Source organism: Mytilus edulis, chromosome 4 (assembly GCF_963676685.1).
Source record: "Mytilus edulis chromosome 4, xbMytEdul2.2, whole genome shotgun sequence".
Lineage (NCBI taxonomy): Eukaryota > Metazoa > Mollusca > Bivalvia > Mytilida > Mytilidae > Mytilus > Mytilus edulis.
In genome coordinates this window covers 90,138,657-90,151,108 of record NC_092347.1, presented here as the reverse complement: position 1 = coordinate 90,151,108, position 12,452 = coordinate 90,138,657, and the positions used below count along the sequence as shown (strand labels likewise).

The 12,452-nt window shown below is 33.1% G+C and overlaps 1 protein-coding gene across 1 annotated transcript in view; it reads left to right on the top strand.

The window, feature by feature from the left end:
- Nucleotides 1-2,152: 2,152 nt before the first annotated feature.
- The window catches only part of LOC139520974 (uncharacterized), a 44,196-nt gene continuing 33,896 nt past the window's right edge, over nucleotides 2,153-12,452 (top strand). The window contains exons 1-8 of the mRNA XM_071314094.1: nucleotides 2,153-2,305; nucleotides 3,908-4,022; nucleotides 7,155-7,262; nucleotides 7,750-7,863; nucleotides 8,966-9,079; nucleotides 9,793-9,906; nucleotides 10,617-10,730; nucleotides 11,434-11,547. Coding sequence (XP_071170195.1) covers nucleotides 3,932-4,022; nucleotides 7,155-7,262; nucleotides 7,750-7,863; nucleotides 8,966-9,079; nucleotides 9,793-9,906; nucleotides 10,617-10,730; nucleotides 11,434-11,547 — 769 coding nt within the window. The 5' untranslated portion in view covers nucleotides 2,153-2,305; nucleotides 3,908-3,931. The remainder of the gene's footprint in view (nucleotides 2,306-3,907; nucleotides 4,023-7,154; nucleotides 7,263-7,749; nucleotides 7,864-8,965; nucleotides 9,080-9,792; nucleotides 9,907-10,616; nucleotides 10,731-11,433; nucleotides 11,548-12,452) is intronic.

The following is a 12,452-nucleotide window of genomic DNA, read 5'->3' as shown; positions in this document are numbered from 1 at the left end:
TTATAAACAAATTATCGGTTGTTGAATAGCCCTTACGAAATCCACATTGATTTTCGTTCAAGATAAGAAATTCGTCTGAGAACTTAGTTAATCACTCACTCAATGCAGTAATTAGTTTCCCAAGGCAGCTTAGAATTGTGATTGGTCTATAATTTTTGGGTCCATTTTGTCACCTTTGTTTTTGAAAAACGGTTTAATATTTCCAATCAGCCAACCATCTGGGACAACACCTGTTACAAAAAAGATATTAGATAGTAACTGTTGTTCGTAAATATCTAAGAATATAGTTTCTGTTGACTTGATATACTAGTTATGCATTCGTTACACGTACGTTTTATCCGGTCAGTACATCAACGGACTCCAAACGGATACAAATTTTGTCAACGGACAATTTTTATATCATCCATTAGGCGTCCGTTCGTGCTATCCGGTAAGGTATGACCGAGGCTTTAGATCTGTTCATTCTCTAAATTATAGAAATCCTTTGACAACTATTGACGAGGTATACCTTACAAAAGAAATTGCAAAATTGTAATTGATCTTAAGCTTGATCAATTTTGAAAAATTCTACATTTTCAACAATTTCTTCTGCCTTAGTATAAAAAGAAGTCAAAATAACAACAACAAAAAAAACGAACTGAAAGAAACAATATTCAAGACGGAAAGTTCTTTCTAAAATGGCAAAACCAAAAGATCAAACACATCAATCGAATGGAAAAAAAAACCTGTCGTATTCGTGACTTCGAACATACATTTCCTTATGCAGAAAAGGATGGATAAAACCTGGTGTTAAAGATATCTAGCCTGCTATTACTTTCAATTGTTATTTAAACGACTTTTTTTTCTTTCTTTTGCATAATAATAAAAGTCAGATGCATACATATAAACCTCTCACTTGTATGACAATAAACACATTCGATTTTTTTTATTTAAAAAAAAAATTTCTTTCTAATTGCAATTACATCTTTGAGGACAAAATAGCGTCAAAAACAAATAGGTGTATATATATATAAAAAAAAGACGATGTGGTATGATTGCCAATGATACAACTCTCCACAAAAGACCAAAATGACATTAACCTCTATAGGTCACCGTACGGCCTTCAATAATGAGCAAATTCAATACCGCATAGTCAGTTTTAAAAGGCCCCGAAATGACAATGTAAAACACTTCAAACGAGAAAACTAATGGCCTAATTTATGTACAAAAATGAACGAAAAACAAATATTTAACACATTATAAACAAACGTACATACATAATGTGGCGAGGTTTAACATGTCAGCGCGACAACCCTCCTCATAACCTGGGACATTTGTATAACAGTACAACATAAGAACGAACTATAAAAATCAGTAAAAAAAGGCTTGACTCATCAGAAGGACAAAAATACAAGTGGACGTGCCCGGGTATCAAAAATACGCTGCTTTTGCACGCCTTTTTGCAAACCTTTTAACAATATCACAAATTACATAAAGATAAAATGTAATAACTTTTAAACTTATTTAGTAATAAAGTTATATTTGTTGAACAAAATATTTTCGGAAAATGTATTAAACAATACATAAGTCATTCAATTTCACTTTGTTTGGCATATGTAGATGGTGTTCGTTGGATAATTTTTATCTTAGAATAACCATTCAATTAGCATTTTGTTCCTAATTTATTTTATTCCTGGTTATTTTTGTCTTTCACAGTGACACGATGTTTCCTTCTCATTACGCGTTTATCTTGACCCTAATAGGTAAGTGTTTTTAATATATACAATAATATCAGGACTATAGAAGTTTTTTTTCCATGAACTGAAAGTTTGTCAATTATTTTTATGCAGTGCTCGATTAACTATATTGCAAGGTTTATTAAATATATAAAGTTATTAAAATACTTTTTGTTTTGTATTTTGAAGAACAATTAAGAGGCAACACCTTACTTCGGCAAGCAGCAAATTTGGTATGTTAAAACTTGTAGTTATATGAGATGCCATTGGTGGTATATTGACCTTGATCTTTATTTATATATATATATATATATATATTTTTTTTATAGATTTCAGTTTAATTATTATAAAATATAATATCTAAATATTTATAACATAGGCGATCTTTTATCTTCAATATCTATTTTGCTTACGATGAATTTACCTTTATAGAATTTTCCAACACGAACCACGCAGCGGTAGAAGTACCGTGGAAAATACAACGAAGTCAGGCATACTCATTCCTTAAAGTTCCGACTAGAAACAAACGGAGCAATCCTGCGTGTGCTAATACCGAAGGTTACTGTGAAGATCACTTAACAAGCTGCAGGGTAAAGATGATTAAGACACGAATAAATATGATTTAAAGCGTTTTCATAAAATATTGAGTTTGGCCACCACATTTACTCAACAAAGAAAAAAATACAACAATGTTGTTTTCGATTATTTGAAGGAAAAGCTAGAGGCTTTGAAGAGCCTGTGTCGCTCACCTGGGTCTATGTGCATATCAAACAAATGACATACATTATAGATAAAATAGAATTCATGACAGAACTCTGATTTGGTGATGGTGATGTGTTTGTAGATCTTACTTTACTGAACATTATAACTGTTTACAATTATTTCTATCTATAATGAACTTGGCACAGTAGTTTCAGAGGAAAATATTTTGTAAAAATTTACAAAAATTGTAAAACAATGACTTTAAAGGGCAAAACCTCTTTGTGGGGTCAATTGACAATTTTGATTATGTTGCCTTATTTGTAGATTTTAATTTTGCTGAACAACTTTTATATTACAATATTCAGGATAATAACTAAATTACAAGTCAAGGACAACAACCCAAGAACACTTTATGAACATGTTTATCCTATAAGGCTTACGTTTCAGAATGACGAACCGCGTCATCGGATACATTTTATAAAATAGATACCCTAAGGATGATTCAGGCCAGGTTTGGTTTAATTTGGCCGAGTAGTTTCAGAGGAGAAGATTTTTGTAAAAGTTGACCGACGACGGACGGCAACGGACGCCAAGGACCAGGTGAGCTAAAAATGAAATCAACACGAAACAAATACACTAGGATTTCTCTTACCTCAGTTTAAATACAATTAATGATAAGAACAAGGCAAACTTACAATCAACTGATACTGTTAGACAATATCATGTGTATCATGCCAAAACTGCATGGACTGATAGTCCCCTCTTTGAAGCCACATACTTCATGACAACGAAAAAAACAAACGATACCAAAATACTTGCACCCTTCACATATATTAAATTATCCTCTAGACTAAAGAGATTGGAAACCTTTTCCATGTTATTATATTTATACTGCAACTAGCTGTATTTATTTTCTAAATATAGTAACACAGCTATATTTTGTGCAATGTCAATTTCATCATGGATAACTTTTTCCACAATCAAGGGTTCGTTTAGGGTTTTATAATTTAAATAGCTCTCAATGTATTAATTTATATTGCAGTGTATTCGGCGCAAATCTGGGGAAGGAATCGGTAGAACCTCGCCCTCTCCCAATTTATCAGCCTCATCCAAAAAAGTTTATATTTTTCTGACATTGACCTAATATTGTATATTTATTTTAAAAGGTGCTTCTTTCATTATCATATATATCAGGAGCACGAATGAACAGATACGAAATGATGTTGCATAGTGGAAATTTTATTATTTTAATATTTAGTAGGACTATTCCTTTTTGGGTTCATTTTGCTTGGAGTTATGTTTTCTATGTTGTATTTTATGTACTATTTGAATATCCCTTTCACATCAACTGTTTGGGTTTACATTGTCGCTTGCCATTACAAAACTTTTTAACACTGTACATTGGCAATTCACCACTTATTATTTAAATCAGATTTAGTAAATGTACTGTAAATAGACTAATAAAATATATGTATGACAATTAATTTCAGGAGCACTATGAATTTTCACGGGAAATGTTTTGCAGAACAAATAATACCTGTACATCTACACAATTGTGTTATCTGGTAACACCCTGTCCAAAGCATTTCAAAACAGGATGTCATGGTAATTATAGTTTATAATAGACCACTTTCGAGTTCATCCGTCACCGGAAAAAACTCGTCAATTATACGCGCTTTTATCACCGTCATTTGTGCGTTTTGGGGCGTCGTCACTTCCCTTCCAATGTTGAGCGAGTGGTTGGAAAACTATAATTCTATATTATACGAATTGTTCGGCAAATTGAATTCTCAAAATTGACAATCAACACTGCTGTCATTAGGGAATTGTCAGTAAGAACCTACAGAGCAACCATTATTTCTAGTTTATCCTGCACAAAGACGATCACTAAGACGCTTGATGAACGTAAATAGTGCAGGGATACAGGCGACCCCCTCTATCTGGTAAATGACGTCATAAAGGCGTGCATAATTGACGAGTTTTTGCCGGTGACGGATGAACTCGAAAGTGGTCTATTGAGTTAATATGATTAAGATTTAAACAAATCTGTTGCGTGCTTTCTGTATTTGCTATATTCACAACGAATACAGAGGCAAACAACAGAGCTTTATGCAATACACTTGAGTTGTCGGTGTTGTTTTGTTTCATTCAATGATATGTTGCTTATACTTTTATTGAATCGTTCAGTTTAAGACAATGATAAAGAATAATATAGATATTGTGACATGGATAGAGAGTTGTCTCATTGGCACTCATACCAAATTTTCTTATTTATCATTGTAGATTTTCTAACCTTGATTTGATCTGATTCGTTCACTTGAAGACAGGCATGCCGTTGTTAGTTTATCTTTGTCTTATGTATTTTGACTGACTGTCCTTTTTGTATCATCTTCCTCTTTTTGAGTGGATACATTGAGGTTAAAAAGTAGGACCTTGGTATGGTGTCAGCTAGTGTTGACGAGAATGGTTTTAAAGTCACATTCCTCAGAAGAAACTTAATTCGTTGTCTGATTTTGACTTATTAAATCAGGAACTCCTAATTTTATATTACCTTTTTTAAATTTTCATTGATGTATGATATGATTAAAAAAATTTTGGGAAAGGTTTTACAGGCATTAGTATACGTAAATGAGGTAGCTACTGTTACGAATTTACAGTGTAAGAAGGTTATAATATTTCTACAGTTGTATATTTTTCGAAACCTCTTTGAATTTCCTATATTATCTCTAAGTAGTCTGTTGTATGGCAAATTTGTTACAAACCGGTATTTGGCAACACAACTTTTCAAGTGGTATTCGAAATAGAATATTTGAAATGGTTATCTGGTCAAAATTTGATTTATTTAAAGTTCAGTGCTCAGTTGTTTGTAGATACAAATGTGAATTAAAGTAGGATATTTTGAAAATAGAAACATAACAAACAAAACAGAAAGAACTTGCTAGTCGAAAGAGGCTGACAGGAACCCCGGAACTGTGAGTAGGCTAAGGTACCCCTAGGTCTGACGCTTGTCGACAGATTGTTTATCATGGTATAACCCTCGGTGTACAAACAGTTGCTGGGAGAGATATTCTGCGGAATGAGTGGATACATTGAGGTTTAAAGGTAGGACCTTGGTATGGTGTCAGCTAGTGTTGACGAGAATGGTTTTGATTGTGTTTTGATTTAGTGAATACAAAATTGTAAACTTATGCGAGGACGCATGAAATCGGAAGAGTGGGTAGTGTTACGAATTTACAGTTTAAGAAGGTTATAATATTTCTACAGTTGTATTTTTTTCGAAACCTCATTGAATTCCTATATTATCTCTTTATCATTGAAAACGGCATTAAAAATCAACCCTTTATCCTTGGTTGATAGCAGACGCTTTCACCTGTATAATTGTTGCTAGGATGCTCTCTTCGAGGTCCGCGTTCTAAGTATAAATAGTGGGTAGCTATTCAGTTCAAATCGTCATTTGTACCGAAGACAGCAGACAGTAAACATCGGAAAGGAAGTAGTTTATAGCAGGCAGAAGGTTTACTTTAAGTAAAGTGAAGTGCTTGGAACCTGCGGAGAGAATAGAGAATGGACTGAGACTGTTGGTTCGGTACATATTGTCCAAACATGGCTGGTGCTAAGGTTTGTGTCTCATATCTCTCACTATTGCAGTTAGTGTTTGCTGACATACCATGCCTTAGTGCTACCCTGTTGTTCCGACAGTTATAGACATGTTTATTAAATAAAGTTTCATACCTTTTAGGTTTCAGACCCGTTTTATACATTTCGGTTTCAGCCCGTTTAATACATTTCGGTTTCAGCCCGTTTAGAACATTTCGGTTTCAGCCCAGTTCCAAACATTTAGGTTTCAGACCAGTTCCAAACATTTAGGTTTCAGACAATAGTCTAAACCGTCTGACCAGTTTCATACATTTAGGTTTCAGACCCGTTTCATACATTTAGGTTTCAAACCAGTTCCATACATTTAGGTTTCAGACTATAGTTTCAAACAGTTTCAATTCAACAGATTCGGGTTAGGTTGATAGGTGTTGAAATTCGTTTTATGTAGTATAGTATTTGTTTCATATTTGATAGTGATAGTGTAAACTTTTTATTGACTTTAGAACTTTTGAATTGCTTTTTAAATCCCAGGAAACTGGTACGAACCCGAGGATAAAAATATCTTAACGTCCCCGCCCGGTTACACGTTACACTACTATGAGACACCAAAAACAAAAACCAAAGACAACTAGAGGCTTTATTATGGTAAAAATCAAGTAACCCTCATTTTTAAGGTGCGCACAGAGTGACTAAATTGAATAAATTAATTTTGTATATTTTTGGACAAAGCTGTGAACATTGCTAGTCATTAGCATCTTGAGTAATGCTTTTAAAGTGACTCTTACCTACCTAATGATATTTAGTTATTTAATTGTGACTGGGCTAATAAGCCTTCTATTTCCATTATGGTATTTATATAAAGAATTTAATTTTACTCAGTATACTTTTACAAAATCAACAATTAAGAGGAATGGAAAGAAAAATTATCTTAATGATATATAACTCAATAAAATTTGTTTTTGGAAAGGCTATGGGTAGGTTTGCGTGAGATCCGTTTAACGATTGAATGACACCAATCAATAATACATACATTATGATTTATAATTTGTGAAGTAATACAGAAAAACAAAACAGAGCCAGATTTAATATATGGATAATGCAATCCGTAGTCCTACTGTATTTTACTATTATTTGTTACAGAAAAAAATTGTACATCTAGCCCGTGCCAAAATGGTGGTGTTTGTGTAGACAAGTTTAATGACTACAGGTGTTACCGGCATGGGTTTACTGGAAAGAATAGCCAAATAGGTACTTTAAGAGTATTGAGCCGTTTGTTAGATTTGAAACTGGTTAAACCAGATTTTTTTCTGAAATATTCATGTTTCCTGTTACTAACTTTCACATAGGTTATTGTCTTGCTATAAGTTGGATTTGAAACAGTTCTCGTTCTTGTAAACCTTCATACAAGTATCAAATACACTGGGAGCATCATTCACAAGGGTTCCATGGGATATATCATTGGGAAGCGATTATTAATACGAGTGAACCCAAGCATTTTAGTTTCTTCAGTGTGCTTTGTGGAATGTTCTTTTTTTCCGCCATTTTTTTTTGCAAAAGCCTTGTCAATTATATGGGTGCTTAGCTCCTCAGTCTTTTAGTTCCTATGAAATATTGTTTTTCTTCCGTCGGATTTATTCTAAACAAGAGCGTTGTCAGTTTTCCTTTGACTAATGATTTATGAATGTTAAATTGGTAACGTCCACGTTATATTTTATAGTAAAATATGTGTTTTCAGATATAAATGAATGCGCATCTAATCCTTGTCAAAACAGCGGAACTTGTATAGATCACGCCAATGGATACAGCTGTTCTTGTGTTCCTGGGTATATTGGCATAAATTGTGAAAAAGGTAAAACTGAATAATGTTGACATCATGAGATTAGTAAACTAAAAACACGCATTTTAAAAATGAAGACATACAATGTACCTTACTTTCTGCTACAACAGACACGTGTCAAGCATTCACCCGTGGTGAACAAAACGAAGAGGCGATGAAAACGCTTTCATCAATTAAATTTGTTTAAGGAAATAGAAAGCACTGAAATATAGATAACGACAACTAGTGTGGGTCATGACACTGCAATCAGTGGCAACTAAAACATTAAACTTGTATACAGTTACTTCATTGTACCGCTTCTTGAAACTCTAAAATATTGATTTGACAATAATAGAAGTATAGAAACATGAAAAATAATAGTGCATCGTGTAAAAGATTAATTTCATCGGTACTTTTTACTGTTTTCTAATTGTAGTCATGTGCCATTTTTCATTGGTCAATTTTCTATTCATAATGTTCTGTTCAAGATTTCAGCATATCGAAATGGGTACTTTTTGGGCACTGACTTGGTTGTGTACTCGTATGAAGCAGAATTCATACCGAACCATCTAAAAAAGGGACTTGCAATCGTTTTTGTTTCTCACTTTCTTATATGTTGATGTTCTGTCACTCAATTAACAACAGTTTAAGTAGCGCCTACATCATTTATATTTCAGTAAACTCGAGATTAACGATAGTAAAGAACTTGAAGAGTTGCTTCCTATCTTGATCTTTTCTTCGATATTGACACGTATAGACTACTTCAAACAAGAGTCTATAATAAATGTGATGATTCGAATGACAATTGGTAACTTCACATGTTCATTTTTTGAAATGCATAATCGTTGAGTGTATCTGATACAAACTGCACAAATTGATTCGTTTATAAAATATGGTGCAATACAATGATACTGTTATTATTATTGATAGTTCTCTGTCATCATCCGACCGATACGATTTGTCGGTACCTAAACTCACCAACTACATGGTAGTGAGGTCGTTAAACCGAATATAACAATTCATTCGTCCGATATATAATTTTAACGATTGTGTTCTGCATTTTTGCATATGAACTAGATCATTCTTTTTAAGTTTTTATATTTGAGATAATGGATATACTGTATGGCTTTTGTAGACTTTAACGAATGTGGATCCAACCCTTGCCAAAATGGTGGAACGTGTACTGACCACTTGAACAGATACCGTTGTTTATGTATGCAAGGCTATAATGGAGTCAATTGTCAAACAGGTCAGCTTCTCCTTCGTTATTACAAATATAGATGTATCATACAAACGTATAAAAAGATAATTGGCCTATTGAATCAATGCAAAATCAGTATGGACAATTTTTGTTGATGCCTATCCGTTTGGAACATTCCTATATAGGAACTCTATATGTTAGGTGTTTTTCACAATCCATTTTCATCATAAATGTTTGTAGTTTTCAAATAACCATTGGCGCATAAATATGTGCACTCTTGAACAATACACTTGCATTTGTTTTTTTTCACAATATTAATACATATTATATGACACGTTATCTAGATAAGTGTAATCATAGAAAAAATACTGTGGAAATTCATATTTCTAGAGCTTACCATGTTTCCAAGAGGAAAAAGTAAAATCACAAAAATACTTAGAGGAAGATCAATTGGGAAAGTCCATAATCACATGGCAAAATCAAATAACAAAACGCATCAAAAACGAATGGACAAAAACTGTCATATTCCTGACTTGGTACAGGCATTTTCAAATGTAGAAAATTTAGTTTTGTATCATTGACCTAGATAAACTGAGATGATGAAAAGATAACACTTCAAACGCAACATACTTGTTTCTGACTAACAATATCGAATGGTCAAACACCTCATAATAAAGTTTTTACATGATTTCTACCACACCAAAAACAAAGTAAAAATTGTACACAATTGTTGAGTTGACGCAACATTTTTCATGATTTAGATAAAGATGAATGTGGATCAAATCCATGTCAACATGGCGGACGTTGTATAGATCACGTTAACAGATACAGTTGTTTGTGTGTTCCTGGGTATATTGGCTTGAGATGTCAGACAGGTATCTGTCTTTATTAAGCTGGTAACAAAAGCTTGATTATTTTGTTTCAATATGTTCTAATGATACCTGCACAACTATTATTTAATTTATGGTATTTACATTAAGACTTACTCATTGGACACAGATGCATAATGACTCTCCAGTATCAATGGATCAGTGGGATCACTACTCAACTCTGTAATCTTTTTTATTTAAGCGTCACATCAAATATAGACTTCGTATCCTCGGTTTGAAGGCATTTTATTTATATGAAGAGCATTCACACAGCGCCTGCTGCGACATGTCAGGGTTTGCGTTTCCTATCTTAGAGGGTCAGTGCTTACAATGAAGCTTTTGCAATGGTGGGTTCAAAGTGGTTAAGTTGAAGTACATGTACTCCCTTCGACAGTTTTACGAACTCCATCATGGTTTTAAAATTGTCGTTATGAAAAATTTATGTCCCTTATGACATGATAAACTATAGTCGTCAAATGTATGCTTAATTACACGTAAAAGGATCAATATTTTCGTACTCGTATATGATGATATGGCATAATTTGAGCATTTAATGTTTGATACTCCTTCATGGATTCACACTATCATTATTGAAATCATTAATGTAAACGAGTGCATACTTAACTGATAAAACAACTGTGTTTTACATGTTATTTTCTAAAGCAATCAGTTTTTCCTTTCTCGGTTGATTAAACTAAAAATATTATAATTTTCAGATGTAAATGAATGTGCCTCAAATCCGTGTCACCATGGTGGGACGTGTACAGACCAAATTAATACCTATATGTGTAACTGTGTTTTAGGATATGGAGGAGTAAATTGTCAAACAGGTATTGTGAATTTAGGGACAGGAAACAGGGTGATGTATATTGGACAAGATCTAAAAATCTTACATTTGTCGATAAAAAAGGACAATGAATAATTAAAGATCGTTTAAGATAAGAACATTGTTTATTTAAAGTTATTTAACTACAGCTCCAGTTCTAAAAATATCACACAGAGACCAATACGTTGGCTTAATTTACAAAGAAATTTTAATAGTTGTTGACGTTTTATTGACCTGCAGTCATACATATTCATTAAAATGTGTGTATACTATACCCATCCCAACATGTGTGTACTATTAAAGGCATGTTTATGACAGTTGTTTCTTATTCGTTCCGTTGGATGACACAGTCTAGCGTTTGTGTCTGGTGGATGTATTTCGACAAATTCCCGATTTCTATTTTCAGTTTTGTTGTTAATTGGATTATTGCTTACTCAATTTGTACATGTAATAATTTATAACGGCTTCATTTATAACCTATCGAACAATTAAAAGGATTGAACGTCAATACGCCAACGACCCACACAGTATACAATACGTATAATTGTATTTCAATTTGTAGATATTTTCGAAAGAGTACACGAGTATCGCTGGATAACCCTACCGTGTACTCGATTAGTTATCCTAACCGAGTTGACATTCCTTATAGTAAAGTAAAAATGTGTTTGTGAACTCTTAGCATTCAGTAGTTTTACCTTTTTATTAAGATATTAATGAATGTGCATCAAATCCCTGCGCTAATGGTGGAAGTTGTACAGATCACGTTAACAGATATACTTGTTCATGCGTACCTGGGTATATTGGATCTAACTGCCATACAGGTACTTTATGACAACCTAGATAAAATAAAATATATCATCATAGTTGTTATTGAACACATTTTTGTAAAAAATATGTAAAGGACAGGGTATATGGAAAACGCAGAATTGAATTCATTTCTCCAAACGTGTCTATATAACGCCATTTAACTCCAAACATGTATAGTATCAGCGGGGCGTCAAAGAGTGTCTTTTTAATGAACGTCTTATCGTGTTCATCTATAAATAAACTCTTAATCGTGTCCAAATTTCCCAAACGTGTCCAGATGAGACCAAAGTATCTCACTTGTATGTGCACACTCAATCATATCCATATATTTAAAACACCAAAAAGTGAACACCCTTATCAAAATGTGATTCGTATTCAAATATGATGTAATTATAAATCCACAAGATATTATCACAGGAATCTCAGATTTGTTTTGGGAATGTAACTCGTGAAATTAACTTTTATATAATACAATTTTTGCAACAACCAATTTATGTGTTAACTTGAAATAATATTAATTACCAGTGATGAGCAAACTAATGCATCTAAAATAATAACAATCATATTGATAAAAAATACCAATAGAATCCCTGCAAGTTGAAATATTGGTTTTAGTCCAGCATTTTCTTTTTCTTCATCTGATGCATATTTATTTGAAAGCAGAAGTCATTTATTCCATCGTTCACCGTGGAAGTTTACTATGTCTAGGACATTTGTCTATACACATCACTACATCTTTTCTTTAAAAGTCCTTGTATAGCGGTTGGTTTTGTTTCGAATCCTTCAATCAAAACCCAACGTCCTCAATCGTGCTCCATTCACAGAAGATTTTAAGAACACGTCTGATGAGTTTTATTTGCCAAAACTGGTCCTTTTTAAAATGCCAGGGCGTCTCAAAACTTCAGAAAGAAAACAAATG